Here is a 26,551-nt window from a genome sequence, read left to right on the forward strand (position 1 = left end):
CAATTAACCCTTAGTGAGTTGGTGCCAGAAATCTCTGGTGTGTGGCAGAGAAGTGGGAGGGAACAAGACAGCTGCTGGCCATCCCCAGCATCTCTCCCCAACCTGATGGCACTTTGGAAGCAGAGGAGAGGAAATATTCATGCGCCAGCAGGATGCACAGATCAGAGCAGGATGCAACCAGCTCCATCCAACACATTACAGGCCAAAAGCACATGCTGGTGTGTGCAAGAGCCTGTGGTATGCTTTAGATCTCTTCCACGGCCTGCCCGCACAGGCAAGCTCACCAGATATTTAAAAATGTTTTTTCCCCCTAAATGCATCCCTCCTGTTCACAATGTAAACTTTATGTAGGTTTAGAAGCTGTAGTAAGAAAAAAATCACAAGGAACGTTATTTAAGACTAGATGCAAAACTAAAATGTTGTTGCAGGAAGAACGGCCAAAAGCACGACAGACACCAGTGTGGTCAGATCATGCTCCATTTTATTGCCCAAATAGCCTAACTTTTATAGTGAACTTAACAGGGGCGGATAGTGTCTCACACAAGATTATTGGTCAAAAGCACTCAGACAAACAACTACAAGAAAACAACCCCACCTGCAAGAAAACAACCCCCTTGTGATTAGCAGTCACGTAGACCTTGTCCTTGAAGCCAGCTGCTGGTAACAATATTTTTCTAAATTCCTCAATTGGGCGATGTGGGAACACTGTCATGGGAACTTCTCATAGTTGCCCTGGTAGCTTGGTTTGCTCAGCTGCAGCAAGCCATGGGATCTTTGCTGTTTCAAAAAATTCCTCAACAAAACGTATTCACCAATTACACGTTGGTTTTAAAATGATTAATTGCATGCACATTATGATCGGCTTTTAATGCCACTCAGAACAGGTTTCAAGAGAGCTGGCAGACTCTAAACACACCTTTCCCAATGGATCTCTGCCTGTGGCTTTAGCTGGAAATCATGCCTTTGTTCTCCATGGCATAAACATTCAGAAAGCAGCCAGGACTAAATCTGTTAGCATCTAAATGTAAGAAGGAAAGACGAAGCCATCCCATGCCATTTTGCTCGGCGCTGCAATTGAGAATTGTAGCACAGGTATGGCTACAGGCAGTCAGAAAGTGCAGACGTGCTTCTTTTCCCAGCTTGGGGTATCTTTGCTTTTCCATTAAACAGGTGTGTCTTAGAATATGAAAGTACTGGTGTTTGTAGCAAGCTGTAGTCAGACTACGGAGCTTTTGCTAAACTAACTGTGATATAATTTGTGAGTACAAATGTCTTAACAGCCCCCTGGACTCAGAAGTCTGAATTTATAGCAGTGTTTCACATAATGTTTCTACACACAGAGGGAAAAACTAATTACTACCTTACTTTAACTTATCATTGTCATAAAATTAATGCACTTAGAGCGGGAGTGAACTTAGCCCAAGATGCAGTCCTAATTATCATGTTAGCCTTTAAGTAGTAACAATCTCTGCAGTGGTTAATAAAGGTTAATGTCCCTGATGTTGGAGAAATATTACATGGATCTGGATAAAGACTTGGTGGAAAAGAAGTTGTAGAAGCTGAGAAATAACTCCCCACTAAAACAAAATTGTCTACCAAAGGTTTTCCTCAGGAGGGTTCAGAGAGGCTGACTCTTCATCACTTTACGTCCTGGATATAATATCTGAAATTTTAGGAAATGTTGAGCCAGGCAAGTACTCACTCATAAACAGCTCAGTTCTGGATGGACCAGATCTGTACACAGAGACAGGTTAGAGAAAGAAAGACACTGTGCCTAAAGGTTGACTTCCGAGCAGCCCCATGAAAATGCAGAGACCTTCTCTATTCTGCTGGTTGCTCCCCCAGATCACAGAATCACAGAATCACAGAACTGTTGGGGTTGGATGTCTTGCTAGAGATGGATGCTAGGAAAAGGAACGGTGTACGGATCTGCAGTATTTGCATCCCTTATTTCCTAAGGAAAAGTAACAGCTGCCTGGTTTTATTCGACTCGCATCAGTCAAAGCCAGACAACACAGTTTGCAGAAGGCTGTAGCAAGGCGCACCTCCTCAAATAACTCCATGTGTCAGATCTTCGAACCCTGGAGAGCTATAGCATTACAATAAGAATTACAATAGCAATTAAATGACGTTTACATTGCTCCACTTCTAAACATGCTGAGTTCAGAATCTGTGCATTAATCACCCGTACAAATGTGTCGTGGTGAATTAACTACAGCATAGAGAAGAGAAGCGATATGGAAAAGGAGTATTTCTTTCCATGAGGAATTATTTCCCAACTGATTTCTGCTCTTATGCCATTCAAGGATAAATTGAGATTAGTGAAAGTTGGTAACACTTTATCAGACTAAAAGCAAGCAAGGACTATTTTTAAACATGGTTTCATAACATTATTATTCATCTTTCAGAACCTAGCATGTACACACAGAGAAAAGATTAAATTTCCAAAATAAGCTGGAAAAATAAGAGCCTTTCGTCCAAACCTCCCACCCTCCAAAAAAATCTCAGTGAATGGGGAGCAGGCTGTGCTCTCAGGCTCTATCCACTCTGGTGGCACAGCCCAGTGCTGAACCAGATTCACCAGTTTTACCCTTAAATTCAGGACTCTCTTTCCTGCCTCCGAATTGTGCATCTATACAGCAACTCAAAAAACCCTTCAGCTGTTTCACAGACTTCAAAACATAAAGAATAAGCCACAGCCATTTTCTGTGGTCTCAAAAGCACTTAAAGCACAGTGCAGCACTGTGATGTACATGTTAACATGATGTACATGTTAACATGATGTACATGTTAACATGATGTACAGACATCAGGGTGCCTGGGGTCAGCAGGGTGGAAAGGTGGAATGGGCTCAGTAACACTCAGCACCAACAGAGGGAGGACGAGATAAATATTTTCTGATGTCAAGTCTTTAAAGCATGCATATAAACAACATCAAGGGGCAATGCAGCCATGGGTTTTATTGCTATGACACTTGGTTTTGTAAGTATTTAGCAGGCATCCCAGTCACAGAGACCCACGCTTTTCTCCAGCCCCGCCAGAGGTGAGCCCAAGTCGTCTCCTGCAAGGTCCAGCAGTTTGTTCTGGACGAGCACTGACTGGGATCCTGCAAGCAAACACCTCCACACAGGGGCAGCTAGAGAAACACACGTGTTCACCCATGTCTTTCCATTCAAAAACCAGAAAGAAGCAACTGCAGAGTGATGCCCAGAGTCTCCCTGACCTTGATAACACAGCCTGTTGCAATTGATGCACTGATGTAGCCTTTTATTTGCCAGAATGGAGGGGAGATCACGGTAACAAGGAAGCAGGAGTTGAACAACAGCTCTTGAATGCACCCTTCATCATCATCGTCTATTTCACAGGGAAGGGAGAAGGATTTCTTTCAAACCACGGGAGTGCTTACTGTAGCAGCAGCCAAACCCAGCAGGTCAGTGTATTTACCACCCTTTCGTAGCACATAGGTGTTAGTACATCTTTCTAGGCATTGCAGTGTTTGCCAAGTAAAAATTAAAAATGGGACAATGCTTAAATAAACATCAAAAATCCTTTGTGATTAATTTGAAGCAAATATTTGCACAATGAAGAATGGCAGAAAAATTCCAGATCAAGCTTGAAGAATAATACTATTTGACTGCCCTGCAATATTCAGTTCAAAATACTTCATTTTTAATTTGTCTTTTAGAAGACTCCATTCAACAGACTGTACACATTTCCCTCTAATGAATAAATGGACGTGCAAACACTATCGGACAGGTGTAACTGCCCAATCACAACGTGACTGGATTACACATTACTACTAGCAAAATTTGCTAATGCCTCAGTATTGACAGCTTCCAGGAGACGTTAATGACAGATTAAAAGCCCTTCAATGGGCAGATTAAAAAAAGCAACCTTCAGTGGCAGATGAAAACACCTTTCTCTTGTCATCTCAGAGATGACACCAGCCAATGAAGGATTTGCCAGTAACTAAATTATGATGGGAAATGTGCAACCGCGTAGGGGCACGGTGTTCCTCTGCTGCCCACCTTCTCCCTGCACAAAAACCCATTAAGTCCTACTCCACCACTGCAGTGCAGAATAAAGAGGATTTATGCACTTTTAACGTTTTTGCACTGCTACCCAGAGCAGTGCTGACTGCATTCCTCCTCTCCCCTGCTTCCCATTCCCAGGCACTGCCCCCAGCTCCTGCCAGTAAAACTGTTTATGCAGCTGCACTGAAAAGTGGACATTTAGGTTAAAAATAACCCAAAGCTCTTTTGGGGGGTTTCTTTTGGATGTATGGAGGGAGTTAACATTTAACCCAGATTACTTCCCAGTGCTGTTCCTGTCCCACTGGCCAGAGGTGTGCACCTGAGCACCAGGAGGCACCAAGAGCTGACAGCTGTGGATTTGGGGAGATTCCGGTTGGTTTGATCGAAAAGCTTCTTCCTCGGGAGGTGGTGGGGCTCTGGGACAGGGCACCGGGGAGATCCCCATCCTTTGGGGTTTCACAACCATTTCAAGCCGCTGAGGTCCAACCAACTTGAGCACATCATAAACCAAGGTGTCTGCACATCATGGAACTGCTTTAGGTTCTCCAAAAGAGCCTTCACATCCAAAGCACGGCAGCCTTCACCTGCTTCACTCATTCAGCTAAATTTTCCTCAATTCCCCTTCCAGATGCTCCTTTGCACTGTCTCATGTGGGGAAACCATTATCTGCAGTGTAAACAATGTGTGGCCTCCACCCCAGGAGCACGCAGCATCTGCAGCACATCTCGGCATCTGGCACAGCAGCAAACTCCTCCCTGCTTCTGGGAATGGATAATGCTCTGTCATCTCTTCTGTTAAGTTTAACCAGCATGGCACGTGTACAATTGGAAAGTCAGGACTGCCCATCACAGAGGGCACCAAACACACAACATCCCCATGAGAATGCTTTCTATTTTAGCCAACACAATTTTTAATACAGGAGCATTGACTTTGGAGCATGCCACAGGCAGTGTCAGAAACGATAACGGCTGCAGTCCAAATCGACAAGTGCCTGCGTCATCAGGAAAAGGGGAAAAAAATGAAGTTCCCTTTACGATCACCTAGAAGCCAAGCTAATGGTTTGTAATGATGAGATGATGCCTCCTCAAAGCGAGCATTTAAGACGCAGTGAAAACGGGGCCATAAATTGCTGCTGTGCAAGCCGCTTAGAACAAGGGATTAGAGAAAACTTTTTTAGATCGATCACTTGAGCACCCTTATCCTTTCAAAACACCTTCAAGTCCCAATTTGTTATCCAGTGTTTTCACACCAGGCCCTTTTCTGGGTGCCCATGACTCGCCCTGGCTATGGATCTGGCTAGGCCGTTGATGCGTTTCCGCAGCTGGTGGCATTTCCTGAGCCTGTGGCTGCCTGTGTGCATCTATGTCCTATATACATATACTGGTTGGTGTGCTCATCCGTGAGAAGTAACACACACATACAGCATGAGATCAGCAGACATTAGGCAAAATGTACTCCCTACTTCAAGAGCTGAGCAAAGCCAGTGAGGCTTGAAAGTGCCTGAGCGGGCACAGAGGGATAGCTGCGAGCAGAGCAATGCTCCCTGACTTTGGATTACCATCGGGAGAGGCAGTGAAAGGCAGAACGAGACTCCTCCCTGGCCTGAAGCACTGAAGGAAGTTCAGCACAGCTATCCATATAGCTAATTGAACAGCAAGCTGGGGAACAGACGAGCGTTACCTCAGGGTGAGGAGTTCCCCTTCCAGCCCTTTTCTGGCTGCAGGACCTGGGAGGGTCCCCAGCAAAAGCTGCTGCGGGCCAGTGGCACAATGTGCCCACCCTGTGGAGGTTTGCTGCCCAAGGACAATGCTCTCAGCTAGGGCCCAGGGAAGAAAACACAAGTTTAAAAGGCCGGGTGCTGAGCTGGGTGTTGGGCAAATTGAACAATCCATGACTCCCACCTTCTACTGCAGCTACAGAGGAAGCAGGCAGAGTGACACAAGAGCTGAGAGAAAAAAGAAAAAAAGAAGAAAAAAAAAAACAAAAACACAGAAATGGAGACAATTTGACTCCTTTCTCAAAGATGGCAAGGATTTCTCTGTGTTTAGATGGCTGCATTTAGTCTTCAGTGCCATCTGGGCTGCTCAGATGGCTTCAGATGGCTCCGAGTTCAACTCAGTTCCCATAAAAACAACAATTCAGGGTGTCCATTCTTTGTTATATGAAAATAAAAGACATGACTTTATTGTGGCACTTGAACTACCAGAGAACTACCAAAACACGATTCATCTTCCTCACACATTCCTTTTTCCTACTGATAACTAAAATAATGTACTATTCACATCTCATTTTCCTCTCCTATGCACTGGGCAGACGCTGAGGAGAGCAGACCTTCACCAGACACCTATCAAACACTCATTACTTTTGAACTCAGAAAGGCAGGGTTTTGCAAATACCTTAGGAGGAGTAAATACACTTGTAAGGGTCTGTTGTCTGGATGTTTTTTATTGCAGTCTAAAGGAAATTAAATGTTCCTGGTCCGATTACACTCAGAGAGAAGATGCAGTTCATGAAACGTAATGAATTTTTCAGTCCTACAATACTGAAAATTTGGTTGCTTCCTTAATTAAAAAGTTTATCTGACATTTTGTTGATCTACTGAGTATTCAACTGCTTTTAAACACTAGCACTTAAATAATACTAAATCCATCCTTGCCAGCAACCTTTAGAGCGGATAAGTGCAAGTAAATTACAGCGTTCTTTATAGCATGACAAACTGGAGTAAATATTGGTCACTAAAACTGCATCTAAGGTATCACAGCACACAGGAAGCTTACGATTTTTTCCCCCCAGCTTAGCCCAGTTGCCACTAGTAAATGGATTTATGGTTAGAAGATTTATGTAATAGAGACAATTTCGGTTGTTTTGTCAGAGTATCTGCAGATGAGAAAGGACAGCAAGTTTGACGAGACAATATGCAGAGCTGAAAAATGCAGCAGCAGTTTTCAGGTCCTATGGAGATTTATTTTTCTTCAGGAACTATAACTAATGTCATATTAATCGCTATTTTAAATTGACATATCACTGCATGTGTACATAGCTATGGTAGATGAAGGCTTACTAACATATAATTCTGGTTGCCCTTAACAGCTTTTTCTCAACTTTAAACATCTTCCCAACACATGGTCCAAAAAAATCCCACTTCAAACAGCATCCATGAAACAGAGCAACAGAACAACTGTACAAGTGCAAAGGCAGTCACAGCAACACAAATGTATCAAGCGGTGCTGGACATTAAGTAATTTACGTATTTTTGTATTAATACAGACATTGTCTGCAAACATCCCCAGCTAGAGGGCTGCTGCTTGCTCCCTTTGACTTGCATTCATCCCAGATAGCAGATGAGGGAGACAGAGCCCTCACACATCAAGTCTCATCCATGCCCTGAAAACCTTTCCAGGACCTTCATGCCCATAAAAGATGTCACCAGGGCCATCAGATAAAGGTCTGCCCAAAAAAACAGCCTCAGTGCTGGCTATGTATTTGCTTTAGAGACAGCTTCCTGGCAATGGGCCCCACAATAATAAACAGCCGCATCAGTCTCATCAGGCTGAACAGCATTTTAAACCAAGACAAGTTGAACGTTCATGCGCTGCCATTAAAAGGATGCAGAGAATACAGCCTTCATAGCAAGGTGCTAGCCTGAAGCCCAGACCCTGGCAGTCAGATCCCTGATGGAGTTGATCACAAGATTCCAGCAGAGATAACCCACACATGTCATTTATTCAATGCACCATCAGGTGCCGTCTCCATAAATACCTTCTACCTTACATCCACTGCAGGGAGGAAGAAAGCTTTTCTCCTGGTTCTCTTGATTCGATAAACTAGTGCTTCACTACCATCAGCCAGCTGATAAATTAGCAAAGCTTAAAAGGAAGAAGAAAAGAAAAAAGATTTTCAGCTGTTCCTACATGTTCCTTAGTGCTGTTTCAAGAATTCCGTTTGGTGTGGCCCATGTACCCTGAATAGAAGGTTGCAAACAATTTGTATGCTGCTGGGTCAATCGATTATTTTGGGAAATGCTGAGAAGTTGGGCTGTAATATCAGCCCCCAAAATGAGCATCCTATTGTATAGAAGGACACCAACCCAGCTCCAAGAATTCACAATTCCTGAAGGTAAATTAGCAATCACAGATGGTGAATTGCAACAAAAATCTACAAGCAAAGCCATCAGTGTAGTAGATAGACATGTTTCCTTCCGTCTCTATTTTGTTTTTCCATGTATTAACTACAACCTCAAACACTATGTAATACAGCACATGGCATAGCCATCTGCTACGCCAACACCTCCTACTCTGAAAACACCCAGGCAATGAAGACGAGAGTGCAGACCACTTCCAGAAAGAGCCACCTACTTCCCACCAGCAACTTTCGGCAGCTTTGTCAGTCACAACAAACTCCACAATCCCTCCTGCTTTCCCACGGGAGCCACTTTCCATCCCCTCATGGGCTGTCTGCTCCTGTCCTGTGTGTCCCTGGACAGGAAGGTGCCTTCCTCCAGCACCGCGCTGTTACGGGGAGCCCTGCCTTACTCTGTGCTACACAACAGCTAAAAAGGAATGCAAAAATAAGGAAAAATAGCTGGCATTATGTTTGGGAGCATGTAAGAGAAGAATACTTGCAGTTTCAGTGTTTGCACGCATTTTTTCATTGCAGGGTCTAAACTTTGGCTTTGGACAGGTGCCAAGCAGGAGTGCTGCTCACTGTCTCTAGGCTGAACTGGACAAGCCACACATTGTGAAACCATACAAGACAATGAGCAGTGCCAATCTGTCAACAAACGCATCCTTATGTGCTGTTTAAATGCCTGTAGAGGTCTATCAGTGACCTTTAACTGCATGGAGAATGAGCATACTGCTCCTGTCGTGTGGCATGCTAATCCTGCCCTGCCCGGGCAGGGGACTGTGCTTAGCGCAGGGATGGAGCACCACGGCTCAAGATCCAGAAGCACATCTGGTGAGAGAGCAGGTTGATGGGAGAGAAGACAAACTTCTTCCTGCTAAATAGCTTTCCAGCGAGGCATGAAAGAAGGCTTCAAGCTCATTTCAAGATAATTGTTTACAGAGTCAAACCGCTTGCCTGCAGACACACAGGGAGAAGTGGAGTGTTCATAGCCAGAAGATGAGGGTATCACTGCCTTATGCCAGTCCTAGAAGCACTTGCATATTCTACCTACAGTTTATTAATCTAAATTAATTAAAAATGAAGAAGGACAGCTTCCATGTTTTTATTTGCAACTTTTCTCATGTAAATTATGCTAACAGCCCACACTGAGGTAGTCTGTTGCTTGAGTATCTCCTCAGCTGTTCACATGGACAACATGTGGAAGCTATAGATTCTTCTGTAGTTATTTTATTTTAATGTCAGAAACCTTACAGAAGCTAACGAATTTACCATAAGTTCTTCAGGTGCAAATACAGAAGACTAGGTAAGGGAGAAAGAGTTCAAATTTAAAAGATATCCAAACATAGCAGATACAAATACTCATTGTTGATCTCACATTTGTCAGAGCAAAAAAAGGTCTTTCAATACTGGAAAAATTAAAAATATCCTTCCAATTCACTTACAGTGAACAATGGAAACAGTTTTATTGAAAGTGATGGACTTTTAATGGAGGGAAGCACAAATCCTCCACTACAGAAAGGTGTACTGAAATCTTTAAAATTAATCCACTGTAAATCAGAAAGAATCACTAAATTATGGAGGCTGAAAGTATCTTTAAAACTATGTTTTCACAGATATCAAGAAAGGTAGCACAGAGTAATTTCCTCTTATCGAGCATCTCCTAAAGTGGTTTTAGAGAACAAAAGGGAGGACTTGCTTTGGCTCTGAAACACAAATTGTTCATTTCTGTGTCTGTCTTAGTACCAAGCAGCTCATTCTTCTACAATTAGTGCCAGAAAACAGTCTGGAATAAGAAACTTTTGTATATTGGTGTGTCAAAACCAGACTCTGTGCAGTCTGTTGTGTTTCAGTCTCAGAAAAGACCATGTATTGTTGAGCTCATAAATTAGTATAAACTGCAAATACTATTATTGCATTCCCTTGTTTATCAAACTCTGCTCAAAGCAAAAGCTTACTATCATTAGAGAATTTCAGTCATCCCATTTATCAGGACTGCTCTAGCCTGATTTCATGCATCAGTAATGTTTTCGGAGATACGAATAAAAGGGGATGGGGAAAGGAAGCTCTTGTGAAGTAATTATTTTACAGCTGCTGCTAGCTACTTCTTCAAGGATTGCATAGAGAAAGTCATAATCTACTTATAGATGTGTTTAACTGTGTTTGTTTCTCAGATTATCCAACTCTGTAATTAAAACAACATGAAAAATACCAACAAAATAATTTTCAGGAGTATTTAAAAACAACTCAAGTGCTTCTTTTCCCCTGAATGATGATCATCCTTCCACATCAGGCACAACGAATATTGTTTTTTCAAGAGCACTGGCAAATACTACTACATAGTTTTTAAACCTGAACTTATAGTGAATCTTTTTCCTGTAATAAGATGATTTCATGCTATTGAATTTTACATAGTTTTATACATCTGATGGAGAGGAAAGTGATTCTCTGCAACATATCAGGCACAGGATACGATGCCAGACTGTAAGACTAAGTTGGGGCACCAGGATGCAGTTGGTCAGCACCTTTTGAGCATCCACAGTCCTCCCAAGGCATCGCCCAGGGATGAGCGGCATGGCTGAGGATCTCGAGGGGAATGGTGGCTTCTGTAGGGCAGCAGGACACCTGCCCATGCACCCCTGAACACCTCCCTCAGCCCCAGCTCGCTGTACATGAGCTCTGCCATGTAGCTTTCAAACTGCACCAAGTTTCTAAGTCTCAACATGCTGCAGGAGCTGCTCTCAGCAGCACTTTTGGTGAAAGCACTTCAAGAATGTTCCTGGTGAGAACAGCTTTATAAGCCTTTAGTTCTCCAGCTACTCAATAAAGCCAGCATTCAATTTTCTCCATGCTCCATTGTGCAAACCTAGCCACAACGAGTTTGCAAGTCCCATTCCTCAAGGTGTCTCCTAAGTTAAACTGCCTGCGAGCTTTCCAGGCACTGCTTTATATAGCTTTCCTAAAGCCTACAAGTAGGTGCTGAAGACTGAACTGAAACTAAAACCTTCAGTCTATTCTAAAGTTGACTACGAAATTACCAAAATAAGAAAACAGAGAGATTCATTCAGGTACTTAGGATGCTGCTGCACTTGTTTCCTGCGCTCTTTGCAGGACAGTGCCCTGTACATACCCTGAAACTCTGTACCGAAGAAGGCTGCAGAAATTTTGTTTCATACGCTGCCTATACAAGCAATCAACCATGCTTCAGCACCCTCTTCCATTCCTGCCTCCAAGACAGATTGTAATGTCTTCACTTAGCAGAACCCCTAAAGTGGCTAAAAAGTCCTCACTGCTTCGCTCTCTCTGATCTAATGAGCTCTGCGAGCAGACAACGACTCACATCAGCATCTCTCCTCCCAAGTACCTGCAGGTGATCTAATAAAGGTAATGGCAGAATTAAAGCTAGAAAAAGGACCACAGGGAAAAAGCTGGGTACTGGGCAAGCACTGTGATAAAGCTAATACATAATAAGTTTAATGGGGAGAAAAAAGAAAAAAAAAAAGAAAAAAAAAAAGTAAATAAACAATTCAGTTTAAAAGAGAGAGAGAGAGAAAGAGACAATGAACAGCAACAACAAAACTGACAAATGAACAATTCCAGCCAAATGAGCCACGGGAAAGGACGTAAGGAAAAGAAAAATCTACTGTGCATAATTTTCCATCCCGAAAAGACTTGGAAAATGCCAAAGATGCCAACAGCAGGCAAACTAAAGAAACCATAACGTTAATAACAACAACAAAGTTTCTTCTAATTAAATCAGAGAATCACAGAATTTCTAGGTTGGAAGAGACCTCAAGATCATCGAGTCCAACCTCTGACCTAATGCGAGCAGTCCCCACTAAACCATATCCCTAAGCTCTACATCTAAACGTCTTTTAAAGACTTCCAGGGATGGTGACTCCACCACTTCCCTGGGCAGCCTGTTCTAATGTCTAACAACCCTTTCAGTAAAGAAGTTCTTCCTAACATCCAACCTAAAACTCCCCTGGCGCAACTTAAGCCCATTCCCCCTCGTCCTGTCACCAGGCATGTGGGAGAACAGACCAACTCCCACCTCGCTACAGCCTCCTTTGAGGTACCTGTAGAGAGCGATAAGGTCACCCCTGAGCCTCCTTTTCTCCAGGCTGAACAAGCCCAGCTCCCTCAGCCGCTCCTCGTAGGACTTGTTCTCCAGGCCCCTCACCAGCTTCGTCGCCCTTCTCTGCACCTGCTCAAGCACCTCCATGTCCTTCTTGTAGCGAGGGGCCCAAAACTGAACACAGTACTCGAGGTGCGGCCTCACCAGAGCTGAGTACAGGGGGACGATCACCTCCCTAGCCCTGCTGGTCACACTGTTTCTTATGCAAGCCAGGATGCTGTTGGCCTTCTTGGCCACCTGAGCACACTGCTGGCTCATATTCAGCCGACTATCCACCATCACTCCCAGGTCCTTCTCTGCCTGGCAGCTCTCCAACCACTCATCTCCCAGCCTGTAGCTCTGCTTGGGGTTATTGCACCCCAGGTGCAGGACCCGGCACTTGGCCTTATTAAACTTCATGCAGTTGACCTCAGCCCATCGGTGCAGCCTATCCAGATCCTCCCGCAGAGCTTTCCTACCCTCGAGCAGATCGACACACGCACATAGCTTGGTGTCATCTGCAAACTTACTGAGGGTGCACTCAATGCCCTCGTCCAGATCATCGATGAAGATATTAAAGAGGACCGGCCCCAGCACCGAGCCCTGGGGAACACCACTAGTGACTGGCCTCCAACTGGACTTGACTCCATTCACCACGACTCTTTGGGCCCAGCTATCCAGCCAGTTTCTAACCCAACGAAGCGTGCGCCAGTCCAAGCCAAGAGCAGACAGTTTCTTCAGGAGAATGCTGTGGGAGACGGTGTCAAAAGCCTTGCTGAAGTCAAGGTAGACCACATCCACAGCCACCCAGCACGTCACTTTGTCATAGAAGGAGATCAGGTTCGTCAAGCAGGACCTGCCTTTCATAAACTCCTGCTGACTGGGCCTGATCGCCTGCTTGCCCTGCAAGTGCTGTGTGATGACTCTCAAGATAATCTACTCCATGAGCTTCCCTGGCACTGGGGTCAAACTGACAGACCTGTAGTTTCCCAGGTCAGCCTGTAGTTTCCCAGGTCAGTCCTCCGGCCCTTCTTGTAGTTGGGCGTCACGTTTGCTAGCCGCCAGTCAACTGGGACCTCCCCCGATAGCCAGGACTGTTGATAAATGATGATAAATGTTGATAAAGGCACTAATTAAAAAACTCAAACAGAAAATACAGATTTTTCTCAAGTACAAAGGCAGCACACACACACCCCAGAAGAAGAGCAAGAAGCGAGCAAGCACTAGGGACTTATTTATAGCAGCAGCTGAAAGCGAAGGAGGGAAGGTCTGCAGTGTAAACTGCCAGAGGCTGTGACAGTGCCCTACACGGCAGCTAAGCCACGTTGCAGCAGCACCCATCTCATCCACCTTTGCTCAGGCTGCAGCTGCTCCACGTGCAGGCACTGAAGCACAGTATCCTGGGCATCAATACTTGGATCCAGTAAAACGCGAAGGAGAAAGCATTTCTTTAGAGTGAAATAAAATATTGTCAGAGCTTGCACTTTCCTTACAAATCAGTCATTTTTTAATTTCAGTCTCCTAATTCTTAGGAACTGGATAAATGGGGCTTTGCTTTCCTTCAGACCTTGTAGGGCAGAAACACTGAAATGGGGAAACAAGAACAAAGAATTAAACATTTCAAATGTTGGGTCACGGTGTTTAAAGTCAGAAGAAGAAACTAACTTCCCTTGTGTTATTAGAAGGGTTGGAAACTGTAAGGTATGGCAGAAAGCATCCATTTCCCAGACGGGGTTGTTAGCTTTCTATACCAAAGACATTTCAATGGTAAAAGCCTGAGTCAAAAAGGTGTCTCAATGGATACTGCTGTTCAAACTCCTGAAGTGATAAGTATCAAAACTTCCTGCCAAAAATCCTGAAATAATCATCAAAAGCCACTATTTACATAGTTGTGGGCAGAAAGAAAAGACCACATACAGAAATGGAAGAAACAAAGTACACGCAACCCAGTTCTGCAAGCTCATGAGCTCTTCTAAAAGCAGGCCCCATCATCTCCGGTTTGCACAACCTGAGAGAGACCAGACAGCTTTTAACCAAGCAGCTAAATATCTAAAATTAACCTTTGCTTGCCAACATCCTTGTTTTGAGAAGATCAGAACAAACTTTACACAAGCTTCTCTGATTGTTGGAGGAGAATATCTGAACATCCTTCTCGAAGGTTTTTAACGCGTCTCCGCAGTTATAATTGGCAACTGGCACGCTGTTGCCTGAATTTTCCTTGCAAATTATCACCATTACCAAGCTCCTTTTAATTCAGAGTATTTTCTGGGGCTGCAGCTAGCAAGCAAGCCAGCATTTCCACAGGACTCCATTAAAAACACAGTGGTGGAGAACTCAAACTCATCCAAGCTTGGCAACAAAATTTACAAACTCCTTCAGCAATCACACTGCACAGCAGTGAGCTTTGCACAATTAGCACTGCTGATAAGCAGAAAAGGCTCGAGCAACTCTTGTTTGAGGACACACTGCTGGTGTTACCAGACACACACAAAAAATTATTTACTTAATTTACAGTTTATCAACTCTAGCTTGTGCTTTCTTTTTTTGCCCAAGTTGTTTCCCTAAAAATATAGGCTAGTGCCAAGCTGCATACAACTCCTCTGAAGCCGGCCGTCCCGCAGCCAGCTGGCTTTGTGAGGGGTTCATTATGATATTTTCTCAGGGGAAGAACTGGAATGAAGATGCTAAAGCCACCTCCCAAATATATATCATGCCCTTAGGTGCAGGAATCCACTCCTTTCACAAAATCAGGGTTCCCCCAACCTGCCTGCCAAAATGGTGTGCAGTTCTATTCATCAGATAATTCAGAGTGAAAACAACTGCAGAGGTTTATTATCTCAGAAGAATCTCCACTTACTACGCAGATCTTTTGTGTAATCCAATGAGGAATTAACAAGTTTTGCATACAGCCCCACCTGTTGGGTTGGATTTTCTGCCTTTTTGTTTCTTTCTGACTTATCAGAAAGCCCCTTCTACCATCCACGTTACTAATGAACAAAATCGAATTTAAATTCTAATAAAGCTTTTTGCTTCTTTCATGCTCATGTGATAACATGCTTGGAGATGCAGTTTGCTTGGCAGCAAGCAAGATAAAATCCTTCTTTTCTTAGGTCTCTTAGCAAATAGGAAAGACTCCTAATTAAAGGGAATTGCAATTGAGCAGGGTGGCTGCAGGACAGACAAGGTGTATGGTCACCAGAGCCTCCCCCCATCCTGTCCTGTCCTGTCACACCACTGAAAACTTGGTGACACCTCTGCTATTTGCTTCCTCAAAGAGTTGATGATAGCAATTTGAGATATATAGCTAAACAGGCACACTTGGAGGATGCTACTCTCCCAGGGGACTAGATACATCATTTTAGCATGCCAGCCTTAATAATGAGTGGGATTTCCTTTCTCTTATTCTAATGGACTGCATAAAATTACTTGTTGGCATTAGGGAGGAAAAGTCTGATTCTGCTTTAAATTGCAAGTAGCCTCGAGTTTTGCATGTAGACAATGGAAATGAACACTTAGGAGAAATGTAACTGCTGATTTGGATTTCACTGTGTACGTGAGGGAAGCAGATTTGTGAACAGCAGCACTCTGGAAAGCCATGACAATGACACACTTGGAGCATCAGCCTGAACAGTCTCCAGAAAAAAATAATAAAAAATAATAATCTTTCTCTAATATCTAGAAATGAAAACCAAAAGCTTCAGAACAACTGAGAAAATGTGCTCTGAAGCACATTGTCCAAAGGCCGTGGTGCTCTTAGACCCCAACCTGCTTTTACCTAAGACTGTAGTAACAACTGAGAAAATACTGTCAGAATTATCTTAGGGCAGCCTTTCAAAAGACCCGGGTTATCTCATTAAAGAGGTCATAATGAACCAGAAGGAGTCAGATCAGAATAATTATAACTTAACGTCTTCTGAAGTGTTTTCAGAAGGCGAAGGACTTCCTGTAGGGATTTATCCCTTTAAGGCTGCAAGCTCCTACGGGGTGAGCAGCAGCTGAGGAGCCCGTGCAGACTACTGCAGTGAGTAATGACACTAAAAACTTTATTATTTACCAAGCCCAAGCACAAGCACACACACAAATGAGTTGCAGCACAAGATGTCAGCATAGCTGACGCATCATTACGGCCCAAAGGCACTGCTGAGCTTCACACCCCCATAACGCATCCCTCATTCAAGTCGTTGCTGCAACTTCATCTTTTAAGAAGAAATACTTAATGCCCTCATAATGAAGTACTGGCAGGCACATCAAAAAGCTCTTCTGACACCAGAGGTAATGGAAATCTATCTGCTGAAAATTGGGAAGCCCTGATTTAAAGTATTTCTGTAAATGAAAGTTGTATGATGCCCCTTGACACATCTTCCCCATCACCAGCATCACTGTTGACTGGGTGTCTGTTTTCATTACAATCATCAATTGTTCATTTCTCCAGAAATAATCCTTGTAATGATCAAAGTTATCATCAGACTTAATGGAATATTTGCTAGCATTCGCCTTTCTTGAGGCTTATGACATTTATTTATCTTTTAGCCAAAAGAACAAACAGATGTTTGAAGCCGTTTATTAGCAGCATCAGCAACAATTTAAGTCAATAATGCACCCTAAACTGATCCACGCACCTCAAAGACGTGGCTCTGTTCAGTTAGGTCTAGCCGAAACAGTTCCCAAAAGCTGAGCTGTGACCTTGCATGCCACTGTACTTGAAAGGACAAAGCTGATTACAACCACGACTGCTACCTACTTGTGCAATAACGAGAAACCACCTAAAAACCACTTGCTGGCATCAGAAAGGAGATTACAAATGGCTGCCAGCTGCTGGTGGAATAAGATGCATAATTAACATAATTTTATGATGCTAATGGAAAAGGAGCAGAGTAAAACAACAAATGCAGGCACCTCCTTCTCGATGGAAGATCTCTCCAAGGGTGGTTATAGTAGCAGCCTTACTACTGCCCCCAGTTGAACAATGAAAAAAAGAGGGATTTAGTAAAAGTAAGCACCAAAAGGCAATCTGGAAGTCTGCTCAAGAGAGGGACATGCAGAACATTACAGAGCCAGTAACAGTAAAGCTGGCAGTAAAAACAGTCTCCAGTATTATATCCTATTAGACTGACTTGTATGAACACGTTGAGAAGGGGCATGCACACAAAATGGTGTGACTGCACAACGGTGTAGTGCTTGTGGTACCAGAGGATCCAGTCACTTTCAGTTCTGTTCTTGTACAGGGAAATAAACGAGGATCCACTCCTGTCCCTTCCTAGGGATCGATCATCTCCCCTGTTTCTCTCTGCTCTTTCCAACTTCCTGCATAACCACAAAAACCTGCAGCTCAGCTGAATTCATCGTAATCACCAACACTCCAAACCTTAACTCGGACAGCAATACAGCCTATACGACTACATGGAGAACACACTGACGGGGCAGGAGGCATGGGGAAATAGGGTGGATCAACACCTGCTTCCCATGCACACCCACAGTACATGGCAGGAGACCAAGCAACGCATCAGGGAGCAGCCCAGCACACAGCCTGAATTATTCCCAAGGTCTCCGGGGTCTGGGACTCGGCACAACCTGTGTATTAAGCACATTTGCTCCATCATTTGTGATTATGGATTACTGCAAGGCATAAACTGTGCTGCCAGTGAACTCACTACAGGTTAGCCAAGCATCTACCTGCAATAAACAGTACTTGTAAAAAGGCAAGGCTTACACAGGCAAAACCAAGAGTAGGTCAGACAGATTCTTAAGGATTAAGGATAACATCCTGTTATCTTTTCTTGTTTTGACTCTTCTGTCCATTGCTCCTCTTTCTTCTTTCTCCTTTTGAAGTAAAAATTACACATTTTTGAAAGACTCTATTCTGAACAGGAATTCACGTGCCTCATTGTTTTCATACCTTCTTTTCTTTTTTGTCTCTGTATTACTCTCATGATCTATCCCACCTGTATCCTAACTCTTCCCCTACAGAATAGTATTCCATCTCTCATAAAACCCCACTGCTTAAGATTTCATCTTGAGCTCTTATCCCCAAGATCAAAAATTCTCAACTACAATAAATGAAAACATATTTATGGCATACATAGTAATGCGATTTTCCTCTACTTATTGTGCAACCTAAGCTTTGCCCAGAACACTCATAAAAGAAACCAGATTACAGGAGAAGAGCCAAAGACTTAGAGCAAGGGATCAGTGCCACCCAGGCTTTTTTCTTTTTTTTTTTTTTTCCAATTCTGTCTGCTTAATCAGTTTAGGGGGAAAACAATGACTTGCCCTGAAAAAATACATAAACTTTACTTCCAGTTTCCATTGAATTCTGTGAATACCTACACTTACAGGGGTAAGAAATGCTCTTAAAAGCAACAGTCATATCCTGAGTTTGGGCTGCATCCTACTCTGCACCATACACTATCACAGTGCAGGGAAACCTTTTACCCATAGCCTGTTTCTGTCCATCCACAGGGTCTGAAATAAGATTGTACGCGTAGGAGGACAGGAGTGCAGCAGCAGGACCGAAAAAACTCAGTCATGCTTCTGCCCTCTTAGAAACTCATACAAGTTTCCAAGATCTGTGACCATGTGGTAGGACAGCTCCTATCCCATACCTTGTCCTGATCCTCACTGTAGGCATCACTGCTATATGGACAGTGGGGGTATTAGCTGTAGACTCCTCTGCCTACGGCAGCATCAACCACTGCATTAACACAGGAGGTGCCCTACAGGAACAAACCTCAGTGAAAGAACCCAGTGAAGCATTTCTTTTCTATCTTCTTCCCGCTCACAGTGGCTAAATGCAATGCTGTAATCCATGCCACAGAGAGCTTAATTAATTAAGAAAGCTGAACACTGAAAAGCGGCTGCAACTCCAAAGGGAAGATGAGAAGCCAAAGAAATACCAAGACATTCAACATCAAAGTTCAAAAATGATCTTACTTTTGACAGTTGCTGTCCGGGTGCAATTGTAGAGAATGGCTAACTCCCCAAATACCTTGCCAGGTCCCATGGTGCACAGCTTCACGCCTTCTTTTGTCACTTCAACCTTCCCATCTGCAAGGAGACAAATGAGAAGACCATTTTAAATAGGAAATTTCCTTCAGACTTGTTTTAAAATTTATTCAATTATGCCGTGAAAACAAATACAAGACTCATATGACTTGAAAACAAATTAAACTCACATACAAACTCACAAAAGATGTAAAAAACCTTGCATATATAAGCTTTCAACACATGAGTTTTCTTAGTGGAGTGTCTGTCAGACAATACTTTGCAGTATACTAAGCTCATTGTGACCTTTGCTTCATATATTACACTTTCAGGTGAATTTTTCTCCATTTCTTATATTGAAAAAGGAAATAATTTAGGTCTGTAACACCACACACAAAAACCATGGAGCAATTTTGCTCATTTTCACCAAGAAACTAATCCCCAAGAACACTCATCCATGAATAACACAGCTATTATCAAAAGGAAAATTACTATGACCCATGGCCATTATTTAATTCACATCCTACTGAACCTTTTCTTTTTGAACATTTCACCTCAGAAGAACAAGTCTGTTTTATCTGCTCACCAATACCACACAGACGGGAGACGTGCGAGGGGGGTTTAAAAGCAGAGGTTGAATGGGAAGAAAGCAGCTCAGGGCCAATTTGTGGTTTTCAAAGGACATCTGAGGAAGAAGAGCCAGGAGAACGGAACACCATGAAAACAGTCCTGCCATCGCCTTTGGGCATGCACGGGCAATGGGACAACGAGCAAGCGGAGCACCCGCATGGGTTATCATACCTATGAGCACCATCTAGGCTGTAACAAAACAGTGCAAGACAGAAAAATGAGAATTCCTGTACAAAGCCTCACCTCTCCCCAAACTGGGAAGAAGGTCGTTTAGGGATCCTGCCAGTTCTCACTGCCACTGCAGCCCCTAGCACATCACTGAGCGGCATGCAAGGGGTCTGTACTCAGCAAGTGGGGAGCTCAGAGCCCTCTTGGTCCAATGGAGCACCTGTATTTGTATGGTAGAGACCAAAGGTGGCCAGGAAAACCTGCAAAAATATATTGCTCCCGTTTGCTATGGGGCTGCGTGGCTCTGTCTCCAGCCGAAGGAATCTGGAGGTACTCATCACAGAAAAGCAACAACTTCTATATAGTTTATATGCTCTAAAACACAATCCTGGCAGCCCTTATACCTGTTTGTAAATCTATGACCCCATGCTCTTGGTGCCCCTTGAAGCCAGCATAGCGATTCCAGCAGAGCCATGCTGCTTGGCCAAAACAATGTGCCAAGGAGAAAAAGCAAACCCGGGGGACTTGTAAAATAAGTTTATACACAATAACCCTACTAACCACAGAAAAAGGAAACTCAAATTGAACAGAAAACCTCATACTTTTCCATAGCAGAATAAAGAAAGTTGGTAATGTAATATGAATGTGAGTGGAGGAGGCATTTTTGGAGGGGTGGGGTCTTATATTGTCTGATGCCATAGATCCTGTGGCTTTGCTGATTAAAATAATAGAAAAAAAATACCTTGAATTTATTAAACTGTCATCATTTCAAAATGACTCACGGCCAGAACCTAAGAAAACAGATTTAGGAAAACTTTGGGCAGGTCAAATGCATCCATGCGTGTTTTGAGGCCACCCGGATCCTGCTGCCCCCCAGGTCTGTGTATGAGTATATCTATATTAATATAAACATGTACACATATATATATGTATACATGTATATATGCACATATACACAATACCGTATACATATGTATTTTTACACCCAAATTTCAGTCTTCAAACCACTGCAGAAACTGCTGGAACATATCCAGTTGCACTATTTTTAGCACATTAAACATTTCAAGTTAAATGCATAGCAATCCAGAAAAAAAAAGAATCAGCCGTGAGAAAACTAACTGCATAAACAAAACACATCCCATACATCAGTCCTACACTCCAGAGGATTTGTAAAGATGACATTAAAATGAGAGAAACACAGACTGCTTTACACTGGAGACAACTATTAACCATTCCATGTAGCTAACGCTTGAGGACAAAATTCACCAAAATGACATAACATCCGAGACATCTGGAGGATCCAGAATCAGGCTGTAAGGAGAAATTCTAACCCCACATTGTAGCCAAGACAGAAAAGCTTACACAATCCAAAAGCTGGCAATGGTAAAAGAACACAAAGACCCATCACATTGAGTATTAACACTGGACACTGATAACACACGACTTGTACTTAAAAAGCTTCACAAAGAGCACACTCACCAATATTTGCAGAATAGAAGTGATCAGAGAAACATGACAATGTGTAGTAGAATACCTAGTGGTTAATAAAAAAAACTAGGAATTACATTTTGTGGCTATTGATTTATTTTTAGCTTCAAATAGACTCATATTCCCTTCCTAGTATTCTCTAACTTCCTTTTAAAAGTCATTTACTATTTATTATAATTCATTACAAATGTTAAGATTTTTTTGTTCATAGTAAGCATCAATCTAAGATGAAGCACAAAAACAGATATTTAACTCTAGAATGAACAAAGGCAACCTTTAGTGGTGCCTCACACACTCCTAAATGATTTTGGAGAATTAAATTTTTTAACAGACCTGAGCTTCTGCAGAGCTGAAATGGGGATTTTTCTGCCAAAAGCTCCACTACAAATGCCTGCAAATGGAAGGGGTTTCCCTCACTTTTAGCTCATGGAGTCATTTTCATAGAAAAGATGGGCAAATCTGAGCAGTAAAGCAGAAGTAATTACATTACTCGAAAGCATTTTAAGATCTGTCTCACTGCTCAAGGTGTCACCTGTTGCTCCCCAGAGCAAGCTGTGCTGATGAGCCATCTTTGGACAAAATTCCCACAGACCATTTATCTTCCTATAAAGACTTAAAAACAAGAACTGCATGGTTCACTCACATTGGTGCACGATTACAAGTCGAGCTGAGCAGAAAAACAGAAGCTTCTTGAAACCCCTGGGAGGAAATGCTCAAATTCAGGGTGGTTTTGGTCCAATGGCAACCCCCAAAAGCTACTGGCACTAAGCAAAAGATGATAGTTCAAATTTCCCATGACCTAAGGTGATGTTGGGTTTGGAAAGCAGTCAAAAAAAAGGTGACCAGCATTTCTTTTGATGAATTCAATACAGATTTCTACATGAGAATTACTCATCTTCAGAAGCATTCAACAATAAACCCCCAAAAGCATTTGTTGGTTTGTCTTAAGAAACAAGGATTTAGATGCTCGTTTAAAATTTGCATTTAGACTAGTTTTATTCATCATAAGAGTATTTAAAGCAAAGATTGCAGAGAGGATACACAACACCATGGGGTGCATTTTCCCATACAAAGCCTGGTTCCTCCTGAAGTACGACATGATGTAATGCAGAGGTCTCGTTTTTCAAAGCAAAATTAAAGCTTGCTGTATAAATACAAATTTCTGCAGTCGTTTCAAAGCTTTTGCTACCAGCTCTGCTAATTAAATGCCATTTTGATTTCAGCACCTGCTTCTTAGTTGTGAACTTAAATGTAACGTTGGTGATGTGAGGCTGTGCTTAGGGCTGTGCCCAGCATCTGAGCCACAAGCCATGGCCAAATGCCGCTCCCAGGAGGGCACGGGCAAGAAGCCCTGCAGAAACAAAATATGCACACATATGTGTGTATAGTTCTTTTCAAAATGCATTAGAGAAAGATTGAGGAGGACAGCAGCCCACATAAGGTTGGAATTGAAAAGCGAAGGTATTTGATCTTTGACACAGCTGCAAGCGAACGTGGCTGCTTCTCCTTCCGTCTGCTGTAGGAACAAACCTGCTGTTTAATAACAATTCATTGCATTGGAGAAAGTATCCTGTTCTCCTGCTGTGTAATTAAGCAATCTGGAACATTAAGCACCTAACAATAAACTCACCAGACCATGAGCCAAATTCACCTCCCATGGAAATAAAGCGTCTGACACAGCTATAAAGAGAAGGAATTTCACCCTTTTGCTTGTCCTCGCTGGTAGCCTATGCAGGGTGCTTTTGATGTAGGAAATAAATTGCTTGCTTTGACGTATCAGCCAGATAGAGAAGCCAAAAGAAATGCAATGCAATAGTGATTGGTTAATGGAGATAAAAATAAATGCACAGCTTCCTCTGACATCTCTGTAAAGCAAATACTAAATAATGCAGGTGATGCTTTATTTGACGCAAGAAGAAAACACTGGAAAACAATGCATTTCTGCCAAGCATTGAGCACTATTGAATGACAATATTTAATTTACAACTGAGCTGATTTTGCAGAGAGTTGGCATCTGAACTACACATTTTTCTGTCAACCATAAGAAGCTATTCTGGATCGGTGGAGGACAACGCAAGTATTTTCCATGTGGACAGAGCCTAAAATAAAATTAAAACCTCTGTCTTAGCTTTCATTAAAGACTTAACATGAGTAAAGGATGGCAGCTGGATTTTGGTGACGATATCCTGGGTTCTCCCCAAATCCCTATTCCTTTCCACTCCCATATGGTCAAAATATGGACCCCCAAAGGGTGCCATCAATTTGGGTATCTCACAAAAAATGTGAGAAGGTGGGCAGCATGAGGACACACAACCCAACAAGAGCTCTAGAAGCCAGCAGCCTGCTCCCAACAAAAAGAACTGCCAGAAATCACATTAACAGTGAATAATTCAAAATATTTTGCTTTTGGCAGATGCTCAGAAGTCGGAGTTACACAGGAGGCTCCTTTGCTTCTTCTTCTCCAGGCTCTTATATTTCAGTCTTGTCCCACCTTTGACAGAACCAATTTTTATGCCTCTAATTTTGTACCCTCATTCCTTGGATTTGAAGACCAGCAGCCTTTCTCTTTGATCCTCTATTTTTTTCCCAGAGATACTCTAGGATGATTAGAACCAAGGCCTTACCCTTACTCCTTTGCACAATTTTTTATGTGAACACCTTCTACCTGGGTGTGAAATGTTCACACTGCCCAACACTTTGCCCACCTTCCTCCCATTTTGTCACTTGTCATCCAGAAAACACAACTTCTCTTAGCAGCTTGTGAAGCAGCTGGGGCAGCAGAGGATTATTTGGACGGGTGCAGCTAAATGATCCCATTCTGTCTCCTAGAATATTCCTGCCACTTCCTACAGAATTAGGACATCAAGAAGTCATGGCCCCCGAAGGAGAAGCAACCAAAGCTGTGGGCACTGCTGCCCTCGCTCCCCTGGCCCCCTCTGACTCCGGGCCAGAGCAGTGCTTTCGTAAATTAAACTCGGAGTCCTAATTGCATTGTAATCGCAAATTTAATTGCGGAGCAATTAAAACTCTAATTGCTAAGTGGTTAGTTTACATCAGATGCAGGCTGATGAAGATTTGTTAATGTTTTTGTTTGTTTCAAAACACAGACCAAAAATGGTCTTCGTTATTCGGGGGGGTTGTGCCAACACCGCTGCATGTCTTAACTGTGGTGGTTGTAGAGCACTGCATTTCCCAGTGACAAACACTAACCATACTTAATATAAATCCATTACTTTTTTCTTAAAGCCCTGCTCCCCAGCTCCCCAACATCACTGCCCCACAGAATGAAAGGCACGGGTCCCCTTGTGCACAGCTTGCACCTCTGGACTGCCTCTAAGCAAATGCTGCAAATATTTCCTCAGAAATAGGCAGCATATGGAAAATGCTCATCACGTCCCCAGGACATGAAGCGACACGGTGGTCTTTGAAAGCATGGAAAAGTAAAACACAGACGGATGCAGCAGATAGGAAAAGTAGGCTCAATTTGGACCGAAGGTGCCAACGCCCCACACGTTCCCCACGCAACAACGAGCAGGGCCCACAGGCTGGTTTTGTTTAGATGAGGACATTTGGTTCTTTGTCGCATTGGGTCCATCCAATTAAACACTAAATAACATCTTTGGCTCAACTGCATCCACGTTCCTCAAATAGATTGAACTATAAACCAAATTGCACTAATGTGACTCCCTCAATTAGTAAGATAATTTTTTCTCCCAATAATTAAATGGTCATTTTCTCTTTCCGGGTGCAGAGGAAAACCGATTAGGCTGACTTGAGGAATTTGTCACCCTGCGTGTAATTTATCTAACGGGCAAATTTCTCGTGCTATATGTTATTGGCTCTCCCTCCCTCTGTCTCTGCATTCCTCTATTTCTCCTCCTGGGTATAAGAGTTGCTGTTTGGAAGATCTAATGCTTTGCTTTATTTTCAATTGCCTATCTTAGCAATGCCTTTAAGACATCGATAAGAGTTATCAGTTCTATTGGTTTTTAATTTATTGGTCTCTTTTTAGAACCTAGACCCTAAAAAAAAAAAAAAAGAGGCAAATCCTCCTGGGAGGACCCTATTTTTCCCCCATAGTTACATGCAAATTTAAAAATAAGAACATATTGGACTGCAGAAATCAGGAAAATAACAACACAGACTCCAGTACGAGTTCACCAGCAGGTACATACGCATTATGGTACAGATTTTGTCAGGCAAGTCAAAAAGTGGGGGTGCAGGGGTCACACTTGATTCAATGCAGAATTCCTGAATCACTGTACAGTATTTTGCTTCATCCATGCTGTTCCACACAGCTTTATTTATTGGATGCTGTTCAAGCTCTGCTCTGAAGGCAGAATAGTAATTATTTCTGGTTACTTTTCTTTAGGAATTATCACCGTGGATCTGTATATTTTCCTGAACAACAGTGAAAATATTTCAGAAACCGAGCCTGAGATGAGGCAATCCCATTACAGAGCAACATTTGCCACTCTGGAGAGCCCAACAGGCAAGACTCAATTTAGAATTTAATTTAATTTATTCTAACAATACTTACCACCACCCACTTCATATATTCAAAGCTCAGCTCTGCTGACTTGGAGTCATGTTCAACGCAATGCAACGTGCAATGGCAACATTGCAAACTGCAGCAAGACTGTTTGAAATACAGAGAAAAACGTAATTTTTCCTTAGATGCCTCCCTGGAAAACACTAAACGATTTCTGATGACATTCCTCAGGACAATTTCATTTTGAACTGCCATCTGCAGCAGCAGTTTGAAGCTCAGCTTCTTCAAGTTTTGCAGACGATGGAAAGTGATGGAAATGCTCAGCACCCAGCCGGCATTGAGCCTAACAGCCCTGCAGATTCTGGTCTGCAACACCCTTACGACAAGCCCTATCTCCTTCTGTTTGATGGATAAGATCTAACAGGGAGATAAAATCTAACAGGGAGAATGCAAATGAAGCAAGACATGATTTAGACTCCCTGACCTGGTGCCAGCAGTCAAAGCATGTCTTCAGTCAGC

The 26,551-nt window shown here is 42.9% G+C and overlaps 1 protein-coding gene across 3 annotated transcripts in view; it reads right to left on the bottom strand.

Annotated features, from left to right (window-relative positions):
- Positions 1-26,551, bottom strand: part of PRKG1 (protein kinase cGMP-dependent 1) — a 466,559-nt gene that overhangs the window by 290,001 nt on the left and 150,007 nt on the right. For 2 of the 3 annotated variants that reach the window (XM_084525160.1, XM_084525159.1), the window contains exon 3: positions 19,204-19,317. In XM_084525160.1, the coding sequence (XP_084381286.1) occupies positions 19,204-19,317 (114 nt within the window). Of the gene's footprint in view, positions 1-19,203; positions 19,318-26,551 lie in introns of those variants that run through there. The other variant, XM_084525163.1, reaches the window with a different exon arrangement.

The sequence above is a fragment of the Aythya ferina genome, assembly GCF_964211825.1.
Source record: "Aythya ferina genome assembly, chromosome: 7".
In the NCBI taxonomy this organism is placed as follows: Eukaryota; Metazoa; Chordata; class Aves; order Anseriformes; family Anatidae; genus Aythya; species Aythya ferina.